At 37.7% G+C, this 24,374-nt stretch overlaps 2 protein-coding genes across 5 annotated transcripts in view; one reads left to right on the plus strand and one right to left on the minus strand.

The window, feature by feature from the left end:
* LOC134219797 (trichoplein keratin filament-binding protein) overlaps positions 1-24,374 on the plus strand; it is a 280,474-nt gene that overhangs the window by 76,064 nt on the left and 180,036 nt on the right. For both annotated transcript variants that reach the window (XM_062698661.1, XM_062698662.1), the window contains one exon: positions 49-120. The gene's annotated coding sequence lies outside the window, so the exon portion shown is untranslated. The remainder of the gene's footprint in view (positions 1-48; positions 121-24,374) is intronic.
* LOC134219796 (neurofilament heavy polypeptide) overlaps positions 1-24,374 on the minus strand; it is a 130,187-nt gene that overhangs the window by 75,453 nt on the left and 30,360 nt on the right. For all 3 annotated transcript variants that reach the window (XM_062698660.1, XM_062698657.1, XM_062698659.1), the window contains exon 3: positions 9,290-9,425. In XM_062698660.1, coding sequence (XP_062554644.1) covers positions 9,290-9,425 — 136 coding nt within the window. The remainder of the gene's footprint in view (positions 1-9,289; positions 9,426-24,374) is intronic.

Here is a 24,374-nt window from a genome sequence, read left to right on the forward strand (position 1 = left end):
TTATGTGTAAAATGAATTACTAATTTTCTATTTTCTTTTTATTTCAAGGACCAACAAAATCAAGTCTGCGAGGATACAAAGTGCCAAGTTGGTTGCGCCAATCATCAGGATTCAGATAAGGTAGGTTATATTCAGCTCCAAGCGTTATCGCTCTGGAGAAAACGATACGTTGTACAATAATATCTTATAGTCCAGCGCTAGAAGACGAACTCCGTAGTTACACAAGTGCTAGTGTTCCACGCATGTCGCGACACACAATCTTAAAACGGTCTCTCCATAAGACTCCTGTATCGAATCTTTTCCAGTTTGCCCCATTTTAGATTGATCCATCATTTTTGCCTTTCTCGTATACGAACTATACGTAAAGGCTATATCTAGACCAACATTGAAAAAGGGTGTACCAACCAAAATGTATTCTTTCTGATTATCTGTCCACATATATATAGCTATATATTCAGACGAAGAATCAGAAGGAATAAGTGTTGGCAGTTGCGCCATTTCAAATGTTGGTCTACATATGTTCGCTCCAAAAACAAACTTTTTATAGGAGGCTCGGAGATCCATAGTGTTATATATCGATCGACTCAGCTCGACAAATTGAGGTGATGTTTGTGTGTGTCTGTGCGCAAAAGTTCGCAAAAAGTCTAGCTCATTTTTCAGGCACTTACCCTCAACCGATTTGCTCGCAATGACCCTCGCCGCAGAATCCTGTCCTTTGTTTCCTATTGAAAATTGGCCAGATCGGACTATGGGCTCAAAAGTTATGGCCAAAATACATTTTCTTTAGACAAAAACAAGAGAAAAAATAAAGCTCACTTTTTAGGCGGTTTGCTTGTAGCAATTTGCATCGTTTACGCATAAATGCATCAAATTACGTCGTTGCATCAAAATGCATCATTTACGCATAAAAGGCGTGGAAAGTCTCGCCAAAATTTCCAGGAAGTTTCCACCGCTTTCCACGAAACGATTTGCTCGCAACAAATTGTATTCGACGGGGGATTCTGTCTCATTGTTTTCCATTGAAATTTCGAACTCAAAGCACGTCATTTTTGGCCAACATACTATTTTTTTACAAAAAACAGACTTTTTATAGGAGGCGCCGAAAGCCATTTTTCATTCGTAAAATGCAATTGAAAATTCATTTATTTTTAAGACACTTAGTCCTAATTTGACAAGTTGCATTTGACTATGCTGTCCCATTGCTTTGTATTGAAAATTAAGCTTAAAAGTTATAGCCAGAATTTTAAGCACGATCAAATAGAGATCTGAGTAAGCAAAGCCGCATATTCGATAGCAGTTCTATTCTGCTGTCAAGTATTTTTCCAAGAATATTTAAAAGGGTAATTTGTTACTAGTGAAGCCTTAATAGAATAATCATGTCTCATCTACAAATATAGATTGAAGACTTTCTCAAGTTACGCCAAAAAGGCACAGAAATATTCCATCTAGGAGAGGCGGAGCATCTCCAATGTTCATAGAAGTGAGCGTTTTTCAATTGCGTTTATTTAATTTAAATTATTCGATGAATATTATTCATAACTGAACCATTTGTTTGAGGAACTGCATACATCAATTTTACACAATTTCGAGAAAACAATAAAAACACAATTAATTGCTTATTATTCAGCAACTTGGCCGTACGAAAACCATTTTTTGACCCTTCCTTCGGAAGTGTCTATAATTTCACTTTGTATGCGTTACGCAGGTGTGTTACGTATTAATCTATCAAGAAATCTCGTGAATTATTAAATAAAATGTATGGTATTTAAAACAAATTCACTTTGATATTGAAAATATAATTATAGCAAATGATATGATATGGAATTATGCCTATTTTTCTGATTTGTTTCAAAGAAACAAATGATTTTAATTGAGGAACATATAGAAGCATGTACAAAAAATCTTCTCAGAAAAGCAAAAACGTAATAATTGAAAGGGATTTCAAAAATTTCTTCAGTGGAAGCTAGATAGCAAATGTGAGCATGGTTTGAGACACTAATAGATCACTTGTATGCATGTATGTGTGCGTATGTGTGCAAATTCTGAAATTTACTACCATAAAAATCTAGCTCATTTTTAAGGTATTGAACAAGTTTAGTTTTATCAAATTAGACAACCATAAGGCGAAATATATGTTATTTTTGAACGCTATTGAGTTTCGTTCAGATCAATGACTGATTTAGTTAGTTCTGGATTAATTAATATGAATTAATGAATGGATTAATTACTATGAATATGCAACCAGCGTTACGATAGTTACTAACCATGTCACAATAGTTATTCAATCCGACGAGCGCCTTATAGATAGGCAGCATGAAGTACAGTACGTTATCATTCGTTGAGTTGTCACTCAACCCATGGCATCCGCCTTTGGGTAGGCAATTATTTTGTTACTTTCACGGTAAATCGCCGTGGGAAGCTGAGTAGTTTTATCTCGTTTTAAATGCTGGACTCTGGAAAAAAATCCTTATAACTAAGGAAGGGTCAAAATCTCACTGTAGGTGGATTAATCTGGGTTTTTTGTTAAATATCTTGGCTGTGCATATGCACAGCACATGTTTCGAAATAGACAAATTGATATAAAATTTGCGAAAAAGAATCCACGTCTTTTTTTTAAACTTTATTAATGTGCTTTTTTAATTCTAGGATTAAGTTCAACACAAGCCACGTGTCTTGGAGGGACTCGAACCCGCAACCTCCTACTCTCTAGATAAGCGTGATAACCCCTACACAACGGTGTCAGGCCATTTGGCCGAAGGTCATTAGGCCGAACGGTCATTAGTCCGAATTAGCAAAACGAAGATAACAGTGAAAAATGAGAAGTTCTTTTTTCACCTTCTTTCTTCTTCATTCTTCCTTCTTCTGTCTTCATTCTTTCGTCTTCCTTCTTCCTTCTTCCTTCTTCCTTCATCCTTCTTTCTTCCTTCTTCCTTCTACCTTCTTCCTTCTATCTTCCTTCTTCTATCTTCTTTCTTCCTTCTTCCTTCTTCCTACTTTTTTCTTCCTTCTTCCTACTTCCTTCTTCATACTTCCTTCTTCCTACTTCCTTCTTCCTTTTTCTTTCTTCTTTCTTCCTTCTTCCTTTTTTCTTCTTCCTTCTTCTTTCTTCCTTCTTTATTCTTCTCTTTTTCTTCTTACTTCTTCTTTCTTTCGTTTTCTTCTTTCTTTCTCCCGTCTTCCTTCTTTCTACTTTTATCTGTCTTCTTTCTTCCTTCTTCCTTATTCCTTCTTCCTTCTTCCTTATTCCTTCTTCCTACTTCTTTCTTCCTTCTTCCTTCTTTCTTCTTCCTTCTTCCTTCTTTCTTCTTCATTCTTCATTCTTCCTTCTTCCTTCTTACTTCTTCCTTCTTCCTTCTTCTTTCTTCCTTCTTCCTTCTTCCTTCTTCCTTCTTCTTTCTTACTTCTTCCTTCTTCCTTATTTCTTCTTCCGTTCTACTTCTTCCTCACTTCGCACTACTCACTTCTCACTCCTCAGTTCTCATTCGGCCTAATGACCATTCGACCTAATGGCCTTCGGCCTAATGACCATTCGGCCTAATGACCCAGCATCCTACACAACAAGACCACTTAAAGGTCACGTTTGCGGAAAAGCCATCAGAATCCGAGTACCAACCTCCACCGCGGTTAGCTCTTTTTTGCAAATTGAATATCTTTCGGATGCTTGATTTGTCCAATCTTCACATGTGCTTTACTGTTGTATATCCACAATCAAGCGAGTGCACATTGTTAATTAAACGAGAGGATAAATCAATAGATAGATCAAAATACTGCGGTGGGCAGCAGGGACTATGCCCAAGGGCTTGACGATCCCTCCCCAGGCCATCTGCGAGTTGTGGGGCTTGCCTAGGATGTGGTGGGGTTTGACAGTGGGCCCTGTTAAACCTCTATAAAAAGCTGCATGTATCCGCAAGTAGGCCCCACCAAAGCGACCGTGTGCCGCTCAAAGCGCACAAGCCCAAGTCCTGGTGTTAGGTGGGACGATAAACAGCCCTGACACGACGGCCCTCCGACGAGACAGGAGGTTTGCGCAGGCCCAATAAGCCGCCTGGAAAACCAATCATTACGAACAATATAAGAGATAATGCGACTCGATATAATCGGCAAAGACCTAGGCGACGAATAAAGGATCACGATTGGAAGCTTGGAACATGGAATTGCAAGTCGCTAGGTTTCGCAGGTTGCGACAGGGTGATCTATGATGAATTACATCCCCGCAACTTCGACGTCGTGGCGCTGCAGGAGATTTGCTGGACAGGACAGAAAGTGTGGAAAAGCGGGCATCGAGCGGCTAACTTCTACCAAAGCTGTGGCAGCACCAACGAGCTGGGAACCGGCTTCATAGTGCTGGGTAAGATGCGCCAACGCGTGATTGGGTGGCAGCCAATCAACGCAAGGATGTGCAAGCTGAGGATTAAAGGCCGTTTCTTCATTTATAGCATCATCAACGTGCACTGCCCACACGAAGGGAGACCCGACGACGAGAAAGAAGCGTTCTATGCACAGCTGGAGCAGACATACGATGGATGCCCACTGCGGGACGTCAAAATCGTCATCGGTGACATGAACGCATAGGTAGGAAGGGAGGAAATGTATAGACCGGTCATCGGACCGGATAGTCTGCACACCGTATCGAATGACAACGGCCAACGATGCATAAACTTCGCAGCCTCCCGCGGAATGGTAGCCCGAAGAACCTTCTTTCCCCGCAAAATATCCACAAGACCACATGGAGATCACCTAACCAAGAAACGGAAAACCAAATCGACCACGTTCTAATCGACGGTAAATTCTTCTCCGACATCACGAATGTCCGCACTTACCGCAGTGCGAATATTGAATCCGACCACTACCTCGTTACAGTATGCCTACGCTCAAAACTCTCGACGGTGTACAACACGCGTCGAAGTCGGACGCAGCGGCTTAACATTGGGCGGCTACAAGACGGTAGACTAGCCCAAGAATACGCGCAGCAGCTGGAAGTGGCACTTCCAACGGAAGAGCAGCTAGGCGCAGCGTCTCTTGAAGATGGCTGGAGAGATATTCGATTCGCCATTGGTAGCACCGCAACCGCTGCACTTGGCACGGTGCCCCCGGATCAGAGAAACGATTGGTATGACGGCGAATGTGAGTTATGTCGAATTACTGTATATTTGGCGAATGTGTTAGTGGAAGAGAAGAATGCAGCATGGGCGAGATTGCTGCAATACCGCACGAGGGCGAACGAGGCACGATATAAACAGGCGCGGAACAGACAAAACTCGATTTTCCGGAGGATAAAGCGCCAGCAGGAAGATCGAGACCGTGAAGAGACGGAGCAACTGTACCGCGCTAATAACACACGGAAGAAGATGTGCAAGGACATAAACGGGAACCTTCTTACGAACGAGCGTGAGATGATCCAAAGGTGGCGGCAGCACTACGAAGAACACCTGAATGACGATGTGGCAGACGACGATGGCGGTATGGTGAGAACGCGCGCAGGACATAATTTTACCGGCTCCGGATCTCCAGGACATCCAGAAGGAGATTGGCCGGCTGAAGAATACCAAAGCCCCTGGGGTTGACCAACTACCAGGAGAGCTATTTAAACACGGTGGTGAGGCACTGGCTAGAGCGCTGCACTGGGTCATTACCAAGATTTGGGAGGAGGAAGTTTTGCCGCAGGAGTGGATGGAAGGTGTCGTGTGTCCCATCTACAAAAAGGGCGATAAGCTAGATTGTAGCAACTACCGCGCAATCACATTTCTGAACGCCGCCTACAGGGTACTCTCCCAAATTGTATGCCGTCGACTAACACCAACTGCAAGGGAGTTCGTGGGGCAGTACCAGGCGGGTTTTATTTGCGAACGCTCCACCACGGACCAGGTGTCCGCCATTCGCCAAGTACTGCATAAATGCCGCGAATACAACGTGCCTTCAAAGCCGCATATGATACAATCGATCGGGACCAGCTATGGCAGCTAATGCACGAACACGGATTTCCGGATAAACTGACACGGTTGATCAAAGCGACGATAGATCGGGTGATGTGCGTAGTTCGAGTTTCAGGGGCATTCTCGAGTCCCTCCGAAGCCCGCAGAGGGTTACGGCAAGGTGATGGTCTTTCGTGAATGCTGTTCAACATCGCTTTGGAAGGGGTAATACGAAGAGCAGGGATTAACACGAGTGGTACAATTTCCAATAAGTCCGTCCAGCTATTTGGCTTCGCCGACGACATAGATATTTTGGCACGTAACTTTGAGAAGATGGAGGAAGCCTACATCAGACTGAAGAGGGAAGCTAAGCGGATCGGACTAGTCATCAACACGTCGAAGACGAAGTACATGATAGGAAGAGGTTCAAAAGACGACAATGTGAGCCACCCACCGCGAGTTTGCATCGGTGGTGACGAAATCCAGGTGGTAGAAGATTTTGTGTACTTGGGCTCACTGGTGACTGCCGAAAATTACACCAGCAGAGAAATTCGGAGACGCATAGTGGCTGAAAATCGTACGTACTTTGGACTCCACAAGACGCTCCGATCGAATAGAGTTCGCCGCCGTACCAAACTACAAATCTACAAAACGCTCATTAGACCGGTAGTTCTCTACGGACACGAGACCTGGACGATGCTTGTGAAGGACCAACGCGCACTGGGAGTTTTTGAAAGGAAAGTGTTGCGTACCATCTATGGTGGGGTGCAGATGGCGGACGGTACGTGGAGGAGGCGAATGAACCACGAGTTGCATCAGCTGTTGGGAGAACCATCCATCGTTCACACCGCGAAAATCGGAAGACTGCGGTGGGCCGGGCACGTAGTCAGAATGTCGGACAGTAATCAGGTGAAAATGGTTCTCGACAACGATCCGACGGGAACAAGAAGGCGAGGTGCACAGCGGGCAAGGTGGATCGATCAGGTGGAGGACGATTTGCGGACCCTCCGCAGACTGCGTGATTGGCGAAGTGCAGCCATGGATCGAGCTGAATGGAGAAGACTTTTATGTGCAGCACAGGCCACTCCGGCCTTAGTCTGATAATGAATAAAAAAAATGCTATTTTCTCAAATGTCGGAATCCCAGTTCGGCCTAGCAAATTTTCAAGTGAAAAAATACCGATTAGATACCTACCTCGAAATTTAAAGAACGCTTAGTGGAGCTGTGATGCGCAAGGCCAAGTAGCAGATCTTGTCTTTTCCGGATAATCTATCATCGAATTTATCTTGCTCTTCTTTTTTTATTCCAGTTTTGAAATATGTTTTGAGCCATAAACATAAATTGCTTCCTGTAAGATAGAGATTACACTCTGAAAGCCGATTTCTGCTTTTACACTTAGCTTTTAAAAAATGAGTCCAAATCATTTAGCTTTAAAAAAATGAGTCCAAATCATTTTTTGATCAAATTCAAGAAAATTTTGTTTACGGGCGTTTTAGCACTGCTGCTAAGGGAGGCCATTTTTTAACATTTTCAGATTTTACCGATTATGTTTTTCTTAATATTTACGTAATCAACGCTTATTTATTGACTTTTTATTTGCCCAAGACAGCAATAAATTCCCAACTTTTTGATGATATGTATATAAATATGTTAATAACAGTTAATCAAATTTGTAAAAAATGTTTTAGTGTCAATGTGCGCAGAATTAGGAGCCGCTCAAAATAAGGCACGCTCACGGTATTGTTTGAGTAAATTTACAATGAAAAACTTACACTACAGTGTTACGAAATTTATTGAAACAACAGTTCAGTAAAAAAAATGCTAATAACTCCGTTGGCTAAACTCGAATTTTCTCGTGGTGGCAGCCCGACAATACCTTGATTGCAGTTCAATTGCTACAGCACGAGAGAGAGCAAGTTACGCTTGATCACATATTGAGCGCTTTTATAGTGTAGCTACTGGACTTCGGTCAATGTGATGTTATAGAAAGGCATGGAACATAACAAACCATATTTTAAAATTCAGCTTCTGAAATGAGCTATTTCAAATTATGCTTCTGTTCCTGTGTAATATTAAATGCTAAAATTCAAGTTGGTGTGGAAAACAATAAAGATGTGCATAGCTTCCGAGATTATCAGCAGTTATTAGTTTACGACGCTTTGCAAACTAAGAAGCAATTGCGGACCCAGCTTCCGAAAAATTCACAACTCATTTCACACAATTTGCGCTGTCCCATTTTCGGGTTGTCACATTCAGGGCTGACAATCGTCATCGTCATAGCACGAAATGCTACAGTAGCGACGAGTTGCATTGTCTTCATTGCTACTCTACACATCGTCAATGACGCGCACGACGTTAGCTTTCGTCATGTAACCAAATCGTCCTGACGACATCGAAGAACGAAGACTTCATACCGTTATTCTTCAAGCGGCAGCTGCCATGCGAAGATTTTTACTAATTCTTTGTAATAATGAATTTGGAGCAACGTATGAAAGCTTTATGAATGTTTTCGATACACTTATATATCAAATATCCTACTATTTGTTTATTTGAGACGCTATTATGTTTTTACCAGTCCGTCTATAATGACGTGTAATCAATTGTGTGAAGAAGTGACGACGAAAATCGTCATAACTTTTGGCTGCGCGACTATCGTCGTGGTACGCATGCGGCGCGAAGAAAACGAATAGGTGATGCGTCGTGCAATGTTTTGACGAAGACTAATTTTTTTTTCGCTTTCTTCATACGACGAGAATGACTATTGTCAGCCCTGGTCACATTACTAATGAAAATTAGTCGAAATTAACGAAATTTTGAATAGGTCATACTAAGCGTGTACATTAGTTACACTATATAATTTTGCTATAATTTTGTAGAAACAAACAATCATAACTGAACTACCTATATCAATGGTTGTTATAAACAACAGAAGCTTTTTTCCAAACGTTGACCTATCTAAATAAAATTTAGTCCAGAGCATAGAATAGAAAAGAATAAAAGAGTAATCAATCAATATACGAATATGAATTTATATATTTCACCATCTAGTTACTGGAAAACTGATTTATTATCAATATACTGAATAAGTTTTCAAGCACGCAACGAAAACATCTGGTACATGTTATAGTGAAGGTAAAATACAAAAGAAAAAATTTCAAAATTCTTAATATAGTTTTGGACATTGAAAAATAGGTCCATATATATATATATATCATTACTGTTAACTCCAACAAGCTGTCGTATAATATTATAATAACATTGCTCCAAATTATTATTATTCTGTCCCATGCTTGTTTTACGAAAACATGATATATCTATAGATATCAAAATACGTTCCATAACACGGTATCAAGAGTAAAATAGTTATTTCAACTTACTTCAACTTCTCGATCATTTCCTTATGTTTTTCTGATACTTGCTCCTTCTTGAAGTCCGATGGTGGTCCCAGCTTGGGTGGTGGAGGTGGTGGTGGTGGTGGGATGTTTGATTTTGGCATCGGAGGCGGCGGTGGAACTTGTAAAACAGAAATGTTACATTTTAGTATTTTGCTAAGATAGCTATTAGGGATCAGAAAGAAAAGTTAGGTTACAAAAAAAAATTGGTGGAATGAATACAGAGCTTGTTACTCATAAACGCACCTCGCAACAAGCTTTTATCAAAACCCAAACACAATATGACAAGAATCATTTGCCGTGCATGCTCGAAACATAGTTCATTTATTCATTATAGATAAGCATATGCGGTATTTCGAAAAATTTCGTTTTAGGGCATTCGAAACGAAATTCCGCGGAATTTCTCGGAATTTTAGCATGGCGAAATCTGATTTTCTGGTTTTGTTTCGTATCGTTTAATTTCAAAAATTTCAACTGAAAAATCATACTTTTCACGAAATTAAACGGAATTTCGCGGAATTTCGAAATGAATTTTTAATATTTCAAATTTTCATATCATAAAAAAATTTTGCTGCGCCGCTGAATAAAGCAATTCGAACTCTATTCAAAATTTTGATACACATAAATTTTTTCACAAAATCTCACCACGTAGCAAAATTCTGTATCTTCAACAGATACACATTTAGCTTTCTACTTAAAAATTTCTTCCATGTTAAGTGTTTAAGTATAAAATGTGTTGCATAGCTGTTGATTTAAATAATATTGTTCAGTGACGTAAACATAATTTGTACATCTCATCGTTTGGGTATGCTCTATTTCTATTTAAGTTGATTGAGTTTTGTATTATGTATTAATGTATTATGAGGCGATTGTTTGATCTGTGTTCTAGTTGTGGGAACTTTTCGTTAAAAGAAATATTCATCACTTGCAGAGTTGTTACAAAGATCCTGAAATATTTTGTGCGGCGAATCCGCGCCGACTAAAATCAAATTCTCGCGACCCACAAATAAAATCTGAGCAAATACACGTGAAATATCAATTTTGTTATCACAATCTACTGATCATTTCCTCTCAAAGTTCTTTTTATAATATTACTGATTTCAAATATTATTTTAAACTGCAACTTTACATACATAAAGATCAGATCATTTAGAAATTGGGCACTTTTCAATGTGTGTATTTTTCAAACTTTCCGATCAATCGAAAAGCTTTCAAAAAATGGAACAAAGCTTAAATTATTTTATTCCATATACATAACTGAATTAAATCATACATCGAAGAAGTACTCGCCCTTTTCTGTTGATGCCGCTTGTCAGCTGACGCACATCTTCTTTAGTCATGATTTTGCCTAACTGTTTCCACCAATTCTTCATTTGATCAATGTCACTGATAACTGTTCCTTTGGTCAGCAATTTCTGGTTATTTATCGCCCAAAATGTCTCTATTGGATGAAGCTGAGGACAATTTAATGGATTCAGATTATTTGGGATGAACTGGACTCCACTATTGTTGTACTATTGTAGCTCTTCCATGCTACAAAACAATGGCAGCTGGCTAAATCTAGCCAAAACGTAAATAAGCGATCACCATGAATTTTGCAGGACTGTGCATAATTAGTTTTTCTTTTCTCTTCCTGCATGGTGAATGGGACGCTTCATTTTTCTACTTAATTTTCCAAAGTTACATTAATTTATACGGTCTCATAAATATTTTTAAATATTTTCTTGGCCGAAGAAGTGCGGAATGCACTTCTTTTATGTAAATTTCCAAGTCAGTGACGTAATACGGATATGCGTCCCACGTTTCGCAGGACGCTTGCTGTTAACATTACTGTGTTTGAACACCCATTAATTAAAAACAGTGAAATGGAAATAGTGATGTTTCAGAAGTTGTCCTGAATTAGTACATTTTCAGATCTTTGCAGATTTCAGAATGCTTAAGTTTTGTGCATTCTCTGATAACTCATTTATTTCAGATTCTTGAACTGATTCAGATCATTGTCATGACCTAAACTTTCACCTTCAGATATTTTTGATTCCGTATATCATGTAAATGTAGAATTTTCGCACATGTTCTAGATCCAGCAGATCCAGATTATTCAAACGCTTCAAAATCGTACTGATTGTCTGTCACAATCGTGCCGATGCGGCGCATTTTCCGTAGGGCAGTTTGTTCTTAGCTTGGACAACGTTGCTGATTTTAAAAGTAATATTTAGCAATAAACGTAAATGTCTGCGTTCGAGTTTGTTGGCATAAAATTAGTTTACACTTAATAGCTAAAGGCTTATACATTGTTCTCAAGGTCTGCAATGATTTTGTTTTTTTTAAGCACTATCCAGCTTTTTACGCTAGCTATAAATTAACAAGGGGTGAATCAAATTTGACATCTGATGTGAACTAAATTTAAAATAAAGTCTTGGTAGCCATGAAGTAGCGTTTTGATCTTCCTCGTTACCATCGAGATTTACTAGGTTGTTTATTTTTAATCAACAAAAGAAAATTCAATACAAATCAACAAAGGAGAAATCATGCATTATCATTTTCTTTAATAATACTAACCATTCTTCTATTTTAGGCAGTTCATTTGATGAATATAGAAATATTTTGGCGAAACGGCTTTGCAAAAATAGTTGATGTTGTTTTCGCACGGTTTCAATAACGGTTTCATTCCAAAAACAAAAATTACAGCAACAGTAAACGACTGTCGGATGGTATCCTTCCCTTAGGGGAAGAGGCCCCAAAACGCCCCCCCGATGCAAAACGCCTTTTGTGGTTTCCCTCATATTTACCGTCATTAAGATGTCCGTAACAAAACTAGATCTAAAATTATGTAGGGTAGGCGAAGAAAGTGTCAAAAAAGTACATGGGAAGGTCGGAAAACCGAAAATTTCCACATTTTGAAGAAACATCTAACATTTTGGCGAGGCAAAACGCCCTAGTGGTAATAACCTACAAAGTACTTGCGTCTCCACGGACTATCCATACTAGAATGCTGATTCGCCGACGCGTGGTACTTTGTTCCCTAGGAGCTGCCAGCTAAAAGGCGTTTTGCCTCATGAGTTTTCCGGCAACAGAATATCACCACTTTGAAATGTGAATATTATCAATATGATTGAGATTTTTGACAATTTTGAATGGCATCAACTAGCTATCTTGTTTAACTGATGCATAATGTAAAAATACCCATGAATAGCGTTACAAATAAGACAATAGAGCAGTGTTTGCTTAGCTAGGGCATATTGCCCCCCCCCTTCCCCTATTGAAATCTGAGGCTCGCGTTTTACGCCTCTGCGAGGAAACCCTCCGCAGCTATGTTCCATATTCTTATTTCTAGCCGTAGCAGCTGAAGTTTTCAGACGTGAGAAAAAAGATTCACCTCATTGCCCCATGTGCGAGATATGCTAATTACGTGATTATCTGAAACACAAGCTCTGGAAACATAGATTTCACTCTCAAATCCGCATCAATACGACATTCGTGATGTTTCAGGTCTTCCGAAGTATCACATAATGACCGACCGGTTCTTATAACTATGCCCAAATGATTTAGCAACATTATAACATCACACTGATGTGGACTGCGCGTATAATTATATTATAAAAAAAAAAATGTGCGTACCCCAGACACTGCCAAGCTTATATTTCTTGACCACCTGAAAGTTACAATCATTATCATGTTTTGATACGCATACACCATCAAACTAAGTTTTAAAGGCATGCTCGTATTCTTTGTCAAGTTATGACGGTTCAATGTTTTCAAAATTTCAGCGAGTCATAGATTGCTTAGATCCATCTATAAAAATTATAGTGGACACAGCATATGTCAAAAGGGGTGATTCAAAGCATTATAGCACCGACTCGTAAAAAGCTGGATAATCATTTTTGTCATTTTTTTTCCATCTAACAGTTACATTTTTCCAAATGAATTTTTTTGTGTTTGTAACTTTTGCTTCTCTTACATAAATAATGGATTAAAAAGGAAAATAAACATCGCGTTTTGAAACATATTGTATGGAAGGTTCTGTACCAAATTAATTTGGTAACACTGGCGACCACCTCGTCAGAACTACCGACTGAATAGTAACAAGGCAGTCTCGATTGAATTGTCACATCATGTCCTAGCTTCCAGCAAATACGTACCTATGTTTTATTGCTAAATCACAGCAAATCACGGAAATCTGTTCTTTATTATAATGAGCTGCAGAAATAAAAACTGACTGTGTCTTTTTAATATTGCGAAAATTGTTTAGATACTCTAAATTAACTTCATCCTATAGCTTTACTGCCCATGATCGCATATTTGTAACATTTGCATATTGGTTGATTTTCTAAATCGTTTGTCAATTCCTCCACCAACTCAATCATTTCCAGTTTACCACAGATACGCAAGATAGTAAAGCCTATTTTACTGTTGTGGGATTAAATGCAGTAAATTGAGATTTCTGAACGATTCACAGGCTTTTTACCAAATGTACAAAAATGCGAGTGTTACAAATATGCGATCATGGGCAGTTTAGTAGACCCTCAAAACTCTCAACGTCAGTAGGTTCCCTATATCCTCTTAATTATTCAGATCTTTTATAGATTTCTTTACCTTCTGTTTTCAATGGTTTGAATCTCCAGGCTTTACAGATTCATCATGGAATGAAAAACGTTTTCCGGGGCACCAGGCAATGTGAGGCAAGTAGGCTGAGCCCGGAACTGTCCCACATAATCTGGCACGTTTGGCCGATGTAACATAATGCTTTCATGATAGCGTAATAGTGTTGCTAGAGTAAGCGCATCCCGCGGCTATTATTGTTAATGTTCGACTCCCATCAGCGCACCATAAAATTTTTCTAATCGTTCTCACAAAAATTGAGTGAGAGGTAAAGTGATGAAACGAAAAAAGGTTTTCGTCTAGCAGTCATGATTTTCGTTTATCTTCCAAGGTTGAGATAAAAGTGATGGATGAAAAATGCCCCTCACCACAACAAAAAAAAAAGGTCGCTCAATATTTCCAACAGACCTCAGTAAAAATTGAGAAAAAGTAAAGTTTTCTACTTCAATCAACAGATGTTTGAAAAGTTTTACAGATTCAATAAATCTTCTTGAATTTGGTTGTAAATTTGCCTGGTGATTTTATTCAAGATGTTGATTGAAATGGAAAGGTGGCACTTTGAATCTGAAATACTTTTCAAAATGGTGAACAGATCCAATTAAATATTGATTTCCTGTCTGTTGATTGCAATTAAAAATCGTCTTTTTTTATTTTTACTGAGGTATGTTGGAAAAATTAAGCGATGAATATTTAGAAAATGGTGAACAAAACTGATTTGTTCCTTATGTCCTTTTGTAAAATTAAGCCAGATAGTCCATATGGCATTTGGGTAACAATAATTTACTTTAAAAATATTAAACAAAATTCAGTTTTCTTTCATTCGTATTCTTTTTTCTTCGTTTTTTGCATTATGTATATAATGCAAAAAAAAATGTTCAATAAAAATTCCGCGGAAAAAAAAATTAATTTCGTTTCGTTTCGTAAAATTTCGAATTAAATGGACCTCGATTTCGTTTCGTTTCGATGTCTCGGAAGTAAATCAGAATTTCGTTTTGTTTTGTTTCGAACCAACAATAGTATTTCTAATTTCGTTTCATTTCGTTTCGTCAGGAAAAAATGTGTTATCGCATACCCTTAATTATAGATACATGTTACAACTGCGAACTCTAGTTTATATGGAAGCTTAGTTCATTATCTTTTTAAAAATATCATGGGTTCACATATTTAGGATTAAAAAAACTGCATAACTTAATAACTTAATGAATACAGTACTAGGTGCTTTAATCTGCCAAGTTTGTGGAAGAGAAGACGGCTGTGTGAAAAATTCAGTTTCAGTGCAAAACGAAAACAAACCGGCTGGCTAAAAGATATTTTAGTTACCAGATAAAGATTGTCGCTGTCCGGAACATCTTTTGCTGGCGAGGATAGGGGATCTAAATGTCAATGAAGGAAAAATACATACGATTTGACAGTTAGGTACCACACATGTTTCGGACAGCAGAACAAAGGGAACCGAAGCGACAATCTTCATCTGGTAACTAAAATATCTTTTGGCTGGCTCTCCCATACTAAATTCCAAGATAGCTGAATCGTGAATTTGGCAGATTGGAACACCTAGTGGTGTATTTATCTTGGTTTGAACTAATGATGATCCCCCTTCATACAGGAGTTTGGCAGAAGGAAGGTCGTGCGATATATGCCATCACAAATATTGCCCTCCGCTCGCTTTCAAATCGACTTCTATAAAAACATTCTTCATGCCTGCCGTATCCTAACGGAACTATCAATTCTATACTTTCGCCTCTAATTCTATCATGAACATGTACGTTTAAGTTTGGAAGATGATATTAGCATTTCCATATTTAAAGCTGTTTCTCAATTGTACGATAATGTCAATTGATTACAGATAAAAATGGCTTTTTTATATATTGATCTCACTCCTGACGGATTCCACCACCGAGAATCATTTCAACATAGTTTTTGTTGATTTCTGGTTTTATAATCGCCTCACCACAGTTCTAAATACAATGGTTTTTTACAATTGTTATACAATTTTTTTTACATCTTTTACATCTTATGCGGTCGGTCGGAAACTGCGGTCAAAAAAGATTCGCCACCGCACCAAATGTGTCATGTACAAGACGCTTATAAGACCGGTTGTTCTCTACGGACATGAAACATGGACAATGCTCAAGGAGGACTTGCAAGCACTCGGAGTATTCGAGAGACGGGTGCTTAGGACCATCTTTGGCGGTGTGCAAGCGAGCGAGATGGGCAGACCAGGTGCAAAACGACTTGGCGAGCGTGGGGCGTATTCGAGGATGGAGATATGCGGCCTCGAACCGTGTATTGTGGCGTCAAATTGTTGATTCAGTGTTATCTGTTTAGATGTAGACTAAATAAATGAAACATCTAATGCGAATTTTCAAATACTTTCAAGGTGGAAATCAGAGAGTACATATTGTTTTTTCAACAAATACACTCACTTTATGATGTTTGTTACTGTATAAGAATCAAGCAATTTCACATATGCCCAGTTCTTATACAGGTTTTGGTAGATTCTTATACAGAATTGTTAGAAAATCTAGCAACCGCCGGTGCCGGGTGCACGATCTTGTTATGCTCATTTCCGAAGCACTTAGAAGCTTTTGTTTCATTAAACATATTTTTATCAAGTGAAAACGCACTCTAAAGTTTTTTTTGGTCATTTGCCAAGTGTTATAAATCGAAGTAAAACGATCGGATAGGTAAGTGCATTACGTATTTACAAAGCAAATTTACTCTATTTTGTGATTCAATATTGAATGCCACCGTAGCGGTCGCAGTTAAACTATCATTTTCACTTTTCTAAAAGGTTACTAATTTCGGTTGTCGGCACCCAGGTGGAAACGGTGAAATATCAAGGCAAATCATCAGTTTATTGCCTAATTTCAGGCTATAAGCCAAGTTGTAAGCAAAACAACAATTTTTAAAATCTTGATGAAATGTGTATAATGTATTAAAAGCAATTAATTTCATTACTATTGCCAAAATAAATCTCGATATTTTCACCCTCAACACTCTCAATTCATATTTTTTAATTTTGAATTAGTTTTTGGGGGTTCCGACAACCGATCACCTTTTTCAGAATGGCATAAAAACAACGCTTAACAATATTGTTAATAAAAAAATTTCCAACAGATGGTGTTGCGCATAAGCATGCGCGTCAATTTGAACATCAATTTAATGATAAATTATTTTGTAACTTTAGCATCCCTAAGCAAACTAAAATACTGCTATATGATATTGCACATTATCCAGACAGAACGAAAACTGATTTGCGATAGTGAGGAGGTGCGCGCATGGAAGAAAATGATAATTCATTATATTCTATCACCGAATTAGTGAGTAGTGTTTTATTTCTGTAGATTGTTTGTATAATAAATATATTTTTAAAGCTTTGTAGCTGACCCTCAGGAACAAATGAGTCTTCCTGTCTGCTGTAAGAATCGGAATTCATCGGCACCTTCCGCAATCGCAACAGATGGAATAATTCAAAACTCTTCACCAGTTATTAGCTTATGCGTGTAGGTCTCCATTGGTATGAAAATATCACCATTTTGTGCAAATGTAGGAAAGTTATGAACTAAAAACAAAAGGATGTCGACAACCGACCTCCTTCCCTTATATAAAATATCCATCAGGGCACTCGACTAAAGCGATTTGGATAGGAAGAGTGGGTTTGCCAACTTCCTATAGCTAACATTTCGTGGGTGAATGGCGGGCTCTTCTCTCCATCTATTGGGTCAATCTGAGAAATGAGGGCTAGATTATATTATTGTATGTACGAACTTTCTCCTGGAAGGAGATTCTCTATTCATCCCGTGGATTCGCATAGGTATCTTTGCTTATGAAACCACCCCAATTTTATAAAAGTTCGATTATTCTAGGCAAAGTAATGATGGTTTGAATTTCGACAAAATTTAGCCTATCTTAAGCTTTTTGTGTACTCTTGTACTATCCACAATCGCATATTTGTCCCATATGAATAGGAAATCCAGCAAAGATAGGACTGATATGCGATCATTATCTGTCGTCAAAACTAAGCTAAGCTGAATGCATCAAAAATTGCGACACATTTCGATAATATATTGGTTGAAAAGCTTACTGGAAGCGGTTTGATATCGATTCCTCATACAAAATGGTCAAATTTGAAGCTCTACACCTCGGTTTCCGTGAACTGATTTTGCTGAAAAATTGACAAGAATGCAAATAATTTTCATTTTATTAATCTGAAGATGATTCAGTCATGCAGTGTGAAACATCTTTTCTAAAGGTCTTTTTCGGAGGCGACCGGTCTATGGCTGTAACCTTAGCTACTTGATCCCTTAGTTGACTGGTTGATGGCTTTTCTTGCTTCTTCTCTTCCGTTCTCAGCGTATTTACGTAAGAGCCAGTTCGCGAGAAGCGCGACCCCCTCTTGTATCAATATTCTCCGATTTGGATGAAATGTTCAGGGTTTGTTCATATATGTAAGAGAAGACATTTAGAAAATTTGCAGATTTTTTCATTGAAGTGGGGTAAAACGGCCCTTCAAAAATTATTGTTCAAAAATCGCCAAAACCAAAAAAATGCAATAACTTTGGCAATGAGTGACCGATTTTGTTTAAATTTTGCACGCTTTTTCTACTCAATTAGTACTTTATACATAGTGATTAATATGGTTATAAGGTTGTTTACTTTAGGAAAAAATTGACTTTTTCGATAAAAAATTGTCGTTTTTCCAAAGGGAATATTTTTCACCAACAGATCTAGGATTGAAAACTAAGCCCGTAAGGCAATTAAGGAACTAAAGAGCTTTCATCTCATATATAATGTAGAAGCGCCAACTTAAGAATTTCTTAGAAAATCGCAATTTTCTGCAACACTGTTTATTCAAAAGAAAGTTCGCACACATTTTGAGCCTACTTAAGTTGATGTTTTCCGATCTGGGGAAAACTGTCCAAACTTTTTTGTCTAAGTTGAAATTAAAAATCAGAATTTTCCATTAAGGGAGTGTAGCGTAAAATAGTCCTTTGAAAATACATGTCAAAAAATATATCATTTTTTTATGTGAGTTCTAGCAGAAAATATATAACTTTAAAAAAACCTGTTTCTTCTTCCTTTCAATTCTTCTATATTTTTCGTCAGTTTAGTTAGTTTCATAGGGGCGTAACTGTATTGATCGATTTCTTTTCATCGATGTTTTATTTTTAATATTGTAGCGAACTGCGCTAGTTTGTCGATGATTTAATGGTTTGCTGCGATAAAGGATGAATGTATCTTGCACCAGAATTGATAATCACGGTTGTAACTTTTGAACCAATCGAGTTATTAACAAAATATAAAATCGATTAAGAGAAATCGATCAATACAGTTACGCCCCTATGAAACTAAGCGCGAGAATTATTCTTAACGGCAAATGAGCAATTTCGTAGCGTTTAAACATAGCTTGTTGGTGGAGCTGCTTCTCAGATTATATTTTTCTTTTGTACCTACTTGCATCAGGTTACCATAGGCTTGTTTTTGTAGCTTGTAACGATTGTGCGGTATTCATAACTCTCTTTCATCCTCCATCATTATCAATTTAAACCAAATTCTGCAAGTGTGCAAAAACGTGCAAAAACGTCAAACCGTTTACCATTCATACATTTTGAATTACTAACGTTCAAACTGCTAGCTAATAATACAGAGATACAATCTAAACAAAATGTTTGACTGAATGGACTTTACCAGTTCTAATCGGGTGTATTTTCAAGGGTTGGACAATTTTATCTCATAGGTAATGGAATACCCTCGATTCTATGTTTACACAACTGTGTGAAAAACACTCCAAAGTTTAACAAAGTTGCATTCATTTTGCACAATACGGGAAAAACCTTTTTTTTCTACAACGAGCTGATTTTTTACACGGAGAGCGTAACAATGTAATGTGTATACTATTGAATAGGATAGAGTATCAATTGTCAGACGATATGAAAACACACCCCTCATGAAAATACTTCAAATTTTAGGATACACATTTATACACTCATAGATAAAGTATATAAATTGTAGATCGCTTAATCAAATTATTAAAAGATTAGCAAAGCAAAACTGTTTTATTCTCGCCTAATTTACACCACCTGAAAGTGCTTGAGTACCTCAACAAGACTGTGTAGTTGATTGTAAAAAGGATGCCTTAAATATCAGCCTTTTCTCTTGAAATCTTTAATAACCTTATATGAACATATTTCCAACCAACCATAAGGTGTGGTTTGCTAGGAAGTAGTACTTGGGTAGTAACAGCTTACAATACTTTTTGAGAAGTCTATCTTGAGAATAGACTACCGTGTTGAAGTACCAAAACAAATGTTCTCACTTCCGAATGGATGGAAAATAGCTAAAGCATTGGATTTTGCTTTACGTCGTTCTTGAACCATGCATCGTTCTTGCAATTAAGACGTCACCATGGAGGAACTGGTGGGAATATATTTTGGTAGAACAATATTTTTGAACGGGAGTTTAAGACGGCGCTAAGTTTACAATACCTCCGCCGGAATATTATAGAAATGACATGACTAGTTGACCAGTTCACGTTATTTTTTGAGATTGAGATATTGTGAAGGATTTAATTGTTGACAGATAAAAAACCATAAAAATACTAAGCTTGGAAGAAATTCGAAGCAAACTAGCAAAATCACTAGATTAGTTACCAGTTGGGTCGGAATAATCAAATCTAAGAAATGTGGTTACGATTATCTTGTTTCGTAACATTATTTATATTTGCAGATCTATTTCCCCATCCCAATATTTTGCCAAATAGTTTCATCTACATATAAAAATAAACCTTGTTAGTTTCAGCCAGATGCTGAAACATCGATAAAATGGAGTTTCGATTCTCACAAACTGGCTTGCAAAAAAACAGTGCAATGTGCAGAAACTCATAAATTGATTGATTGTTCTTAAGTCGGCGCACTGAAATCAGTTTCAATAAGTTTGATGTATATTCTGCTTGAGCTCACATATAAAAATTTATGACATGACAATTTTGACATTTTATTTTTACAATGCTATTTTACCAAATTACCAAAATTGCTCATTTGTCGTTAAGAATAATTGTATAGCTGTAAAAGCTACATTAAGAATAATTGCATAGCTGTAAAATCAACATCACTACCGGTACCCACATTAATTGTAGCTTATTCAAAAAAATATAAACAAGCACGTTCGCCGAATTCGTTCATTTTTGTTTCAGTTTGCGAAAGACGTGCTGATGTTTAAGGCACTTATTTTGGTCCTATTTTACTTCTGTTGAAAATTGTTCTGCAAATAGTTTGCTATCTAACATCGATCAGTGAAGGATATACGTATCTATTGAGACGAAAAATATAGATGAATTGAAAGGAAGGAGAAATAGTGTTTTTAAACTTATGTATTTTCTGCTAGAACTCACATAAAAAATTGATGAATTTTTTGACATTTATTTTTAAAGGACTATTTTACCCTACACTCCCCTAATGGAAAATTCTGATTTTTAATTTCAACTTAGACAAAAAAGTTTGGACAGTTTGATTGGGACGGAGTGTGCCGCGCGCGATGGATGTCAAATTTTTTCGCTACTCGATTTTTTTTTCGTTTTGGCTTTTATTTAGAAACCGAAAGCCAATTTGTGTAGTGATGTTTTACAAAAATTTGAATTATAACGTGTGTTTGTGATTGTGGTGGTACGCTGTTTTAGTGAAAAATTTAACTATTTCCGAGGAACATCTATCCACTTCGGCTGATGAGTGTCGTATGTTTGTCAAAATGCACCGCATGTAAAATCAGGATTCGCAGTCGCAATCTGCGACCTCATTTGGTGAGATTGTTTCATTATGGATTTACTACTATTTCATTTCAACGAATTTTTATTTCTAAACCAAATGAACCGGTGCCAGCGAAAGCGGTACATAAACCATTTTTGTCAATTTTGAGTTTTTTACACCAACTGCTTCTATTTGCAAAGATCTAGTAAGGGAATAACGAAAAAGTGATTTTTGGCAACTAAATCTGGAGATATGCAAATTTTATTTTCTGGTATATATCACAATGGCCATTTCGTTGCCAGAAAAAGTGGTACATGTACAGTTCCACCCACTAAAATCAGCTTATTTAAAAGAAAATTTGGCAACATGACTGTTTTCACAACAGATTTTAATCCTATTTTGAATTTCAAGATAGTTTAGAGCCGTTTAGAATGATTACTGTCAACGTTTTTCGGGTTCTGTTTCCTTTTGTTCCCATTAATAGTGGTACATGTGCAATTCGCTCCAATAAACTTGAAATTGGTCATAAACTTCGCTTATTTTTTACTACTATCTTTAGGTACATCAGTCATAACATGTTCGTATAGTTTAGTTGCAAAAAATTGCAAATAAGAATTTTTTATTCGATGTTTTTGGAAAAATGCGTCTCCTGAAAAATTTACTCAATGTAACATGTACCACTTTCGATGGCACCGGTTCAAATACGCGCTGGATTCGAGAATCCGGAAGTTTGTTTATGGATCCATTATCCGATTGATAATGGTAGCATAAACAGGCGGGGCTTATTGTAAGCAAAAGTGACCTCGGACTGGTCATGAAATACCAGGCAGTCTGAGCTAGCACCTTCTAACTCCCGGATTAAATCTGACTGTTAAATCATGTAATACAGACAGCTTTCTTCCAAAATTCTCTGAAAATTTTCTTCTGAAAATTTTCTAAATGCCTTCCCTTACATATATGAACAAACCCTGAAAATTTCATCCAAATCGGAGAACATCGTTGCAACCTCCCTTGGAAAGGGGGTCGTGCTTATCGCGAACTGGCTCGTATCCCGGGTACCCCATATCGCTTTTTTCACTAACCACATCCGATCGGTTTTGTTCTTGAAAGTCATTGGCTCAGCCATCTTTATCCGCTCTACAATTGAGCATGAGATGGAAATTCCCGCTTGCAGGGCTGGCGTTGTTGCTTGGGCAGATTCAACTCAATCCCTTCTTCTCTAGTACTTCTATCACGTCGTTCTCCGAAACTTCAAGGTGTTATTGTTCAGCTACTGTTTCTTCGAATCCAATTACAACATCCGAATAAGGTTTTTTTCTCATCATTTCTTTTATTTGATTGATTTGTTTCTGTTCCTTAATGCTGGACACGAGTCTTTTCGTCTTTTCGGTGCCCTTCTGCTTGACACACGAAGCACTCATTCCGTGAATATATCCGCACCGTCCACTTGTCTAGTTGGAGCGAAGGAAAAACTTCCTTTCTAACATCAATGTACATTCCTCTAAATCCGGTGAACAGATGGTCCAAACCCAAGTCCTGTAGGAATTTTTACCGGATAACAATCTCCACCTATTTAGCAAGGCGGCTGAATGCTCAAAATGTTTCTATCTTTATATTTTTTTTTTTTTTCATATTTATATCTTTACCCTGACATATTTTTATACTTTTATATAATCATATTTATATGTTTATTATTTTCATATTTGAAAATCTTTATGTTTTTATAAATTCATATTTATTATATTTTTATATTTCCTATGTTTTTTAATTTAACATTTTCATAGCCCACTATCAAAATATAACACATTTTAGGCCAGCCATTCAAAACAATAATAATATTCATTACATAATCTTCCAGCTTCTTCTTCAAGGGCTGTACATTCATATTCAACCTTGGCTTCTAGTTGATGTTGCTTTCTACAAATATGTAGGGGTGGTCGGTTGTCGGCACCTTTTTGTTTTTGGTCCATAACTTTTGTCCAATTGCATAACGTTGTGATATTTGCATACAAATCATCAATAATTATCTGTTCGAACAAACGAAAACTATAATTTCAACTGATCAACACGGATTCTACCCTGGCAGGTCAGTAACAACTAATCTTCTTCACTTCACTTCAAATTGCATCAATCACCTAGAGGATGAGAAGCAAGTTGATGCCGTTTTCACCGATCTGAAGGCAGCCTTCGACAAAATCGACCATCGCATCTTGTTGTGCAAGTTAGCCAAACTTGGTACCTCGAACGCAATGCTGGAGTGGTTGGAGTCATACCTTTGCGGCAGAAGACTTTTCCCCAAGATTGGATCGCATTCCTCCACCTGGTTTTCAAATTTCTCAGGTGTACCCCAAGGAAGTAATCTTGGGCCACTTCTATTTGCAATCTATTTTAACGATGTAGCTGCACTGCTAGGCATTGGATGCAGACTTTTATACGCCGACGATCTCAAGATTTTTGTTATCGTTGAATGTCTAGTTGACTGTGAACGATTGCAATTTTTGCTAAACGCTTTCGTCCGTTGGTGTGAAGTTAATCGCATGACTCTCAGCATCAATAAGTGCTTCGTAATAACCTTCCATCGCTCTGCAGCCACTGTTCATATGGATTACAAAATTGGAGAAACTACTATTCAGAGGGTCAGTCAAATAAAAGATTTGGGTGTCCTGCTTGATTCCAGACTTACCTTCAACGATCATCGTTCTGAAATCATCGATCGCGTAAATCGT

The sequence above is a fragment of the Armigeres subalbatus genome, chromosome 3 (genome assembly GCF_024139115.2).
Source record: "Armigeres subalbatus isolate Guangzhou_Male chromosome 3, GZ_Asu_2, whole genome shotgun sequence".
Lineage (NCBI taxonomy): Eukaryota > Metazoa > Arthropoda > Insecta > Diptera > Culicidae > Armigeres > Armigeres subalbatus.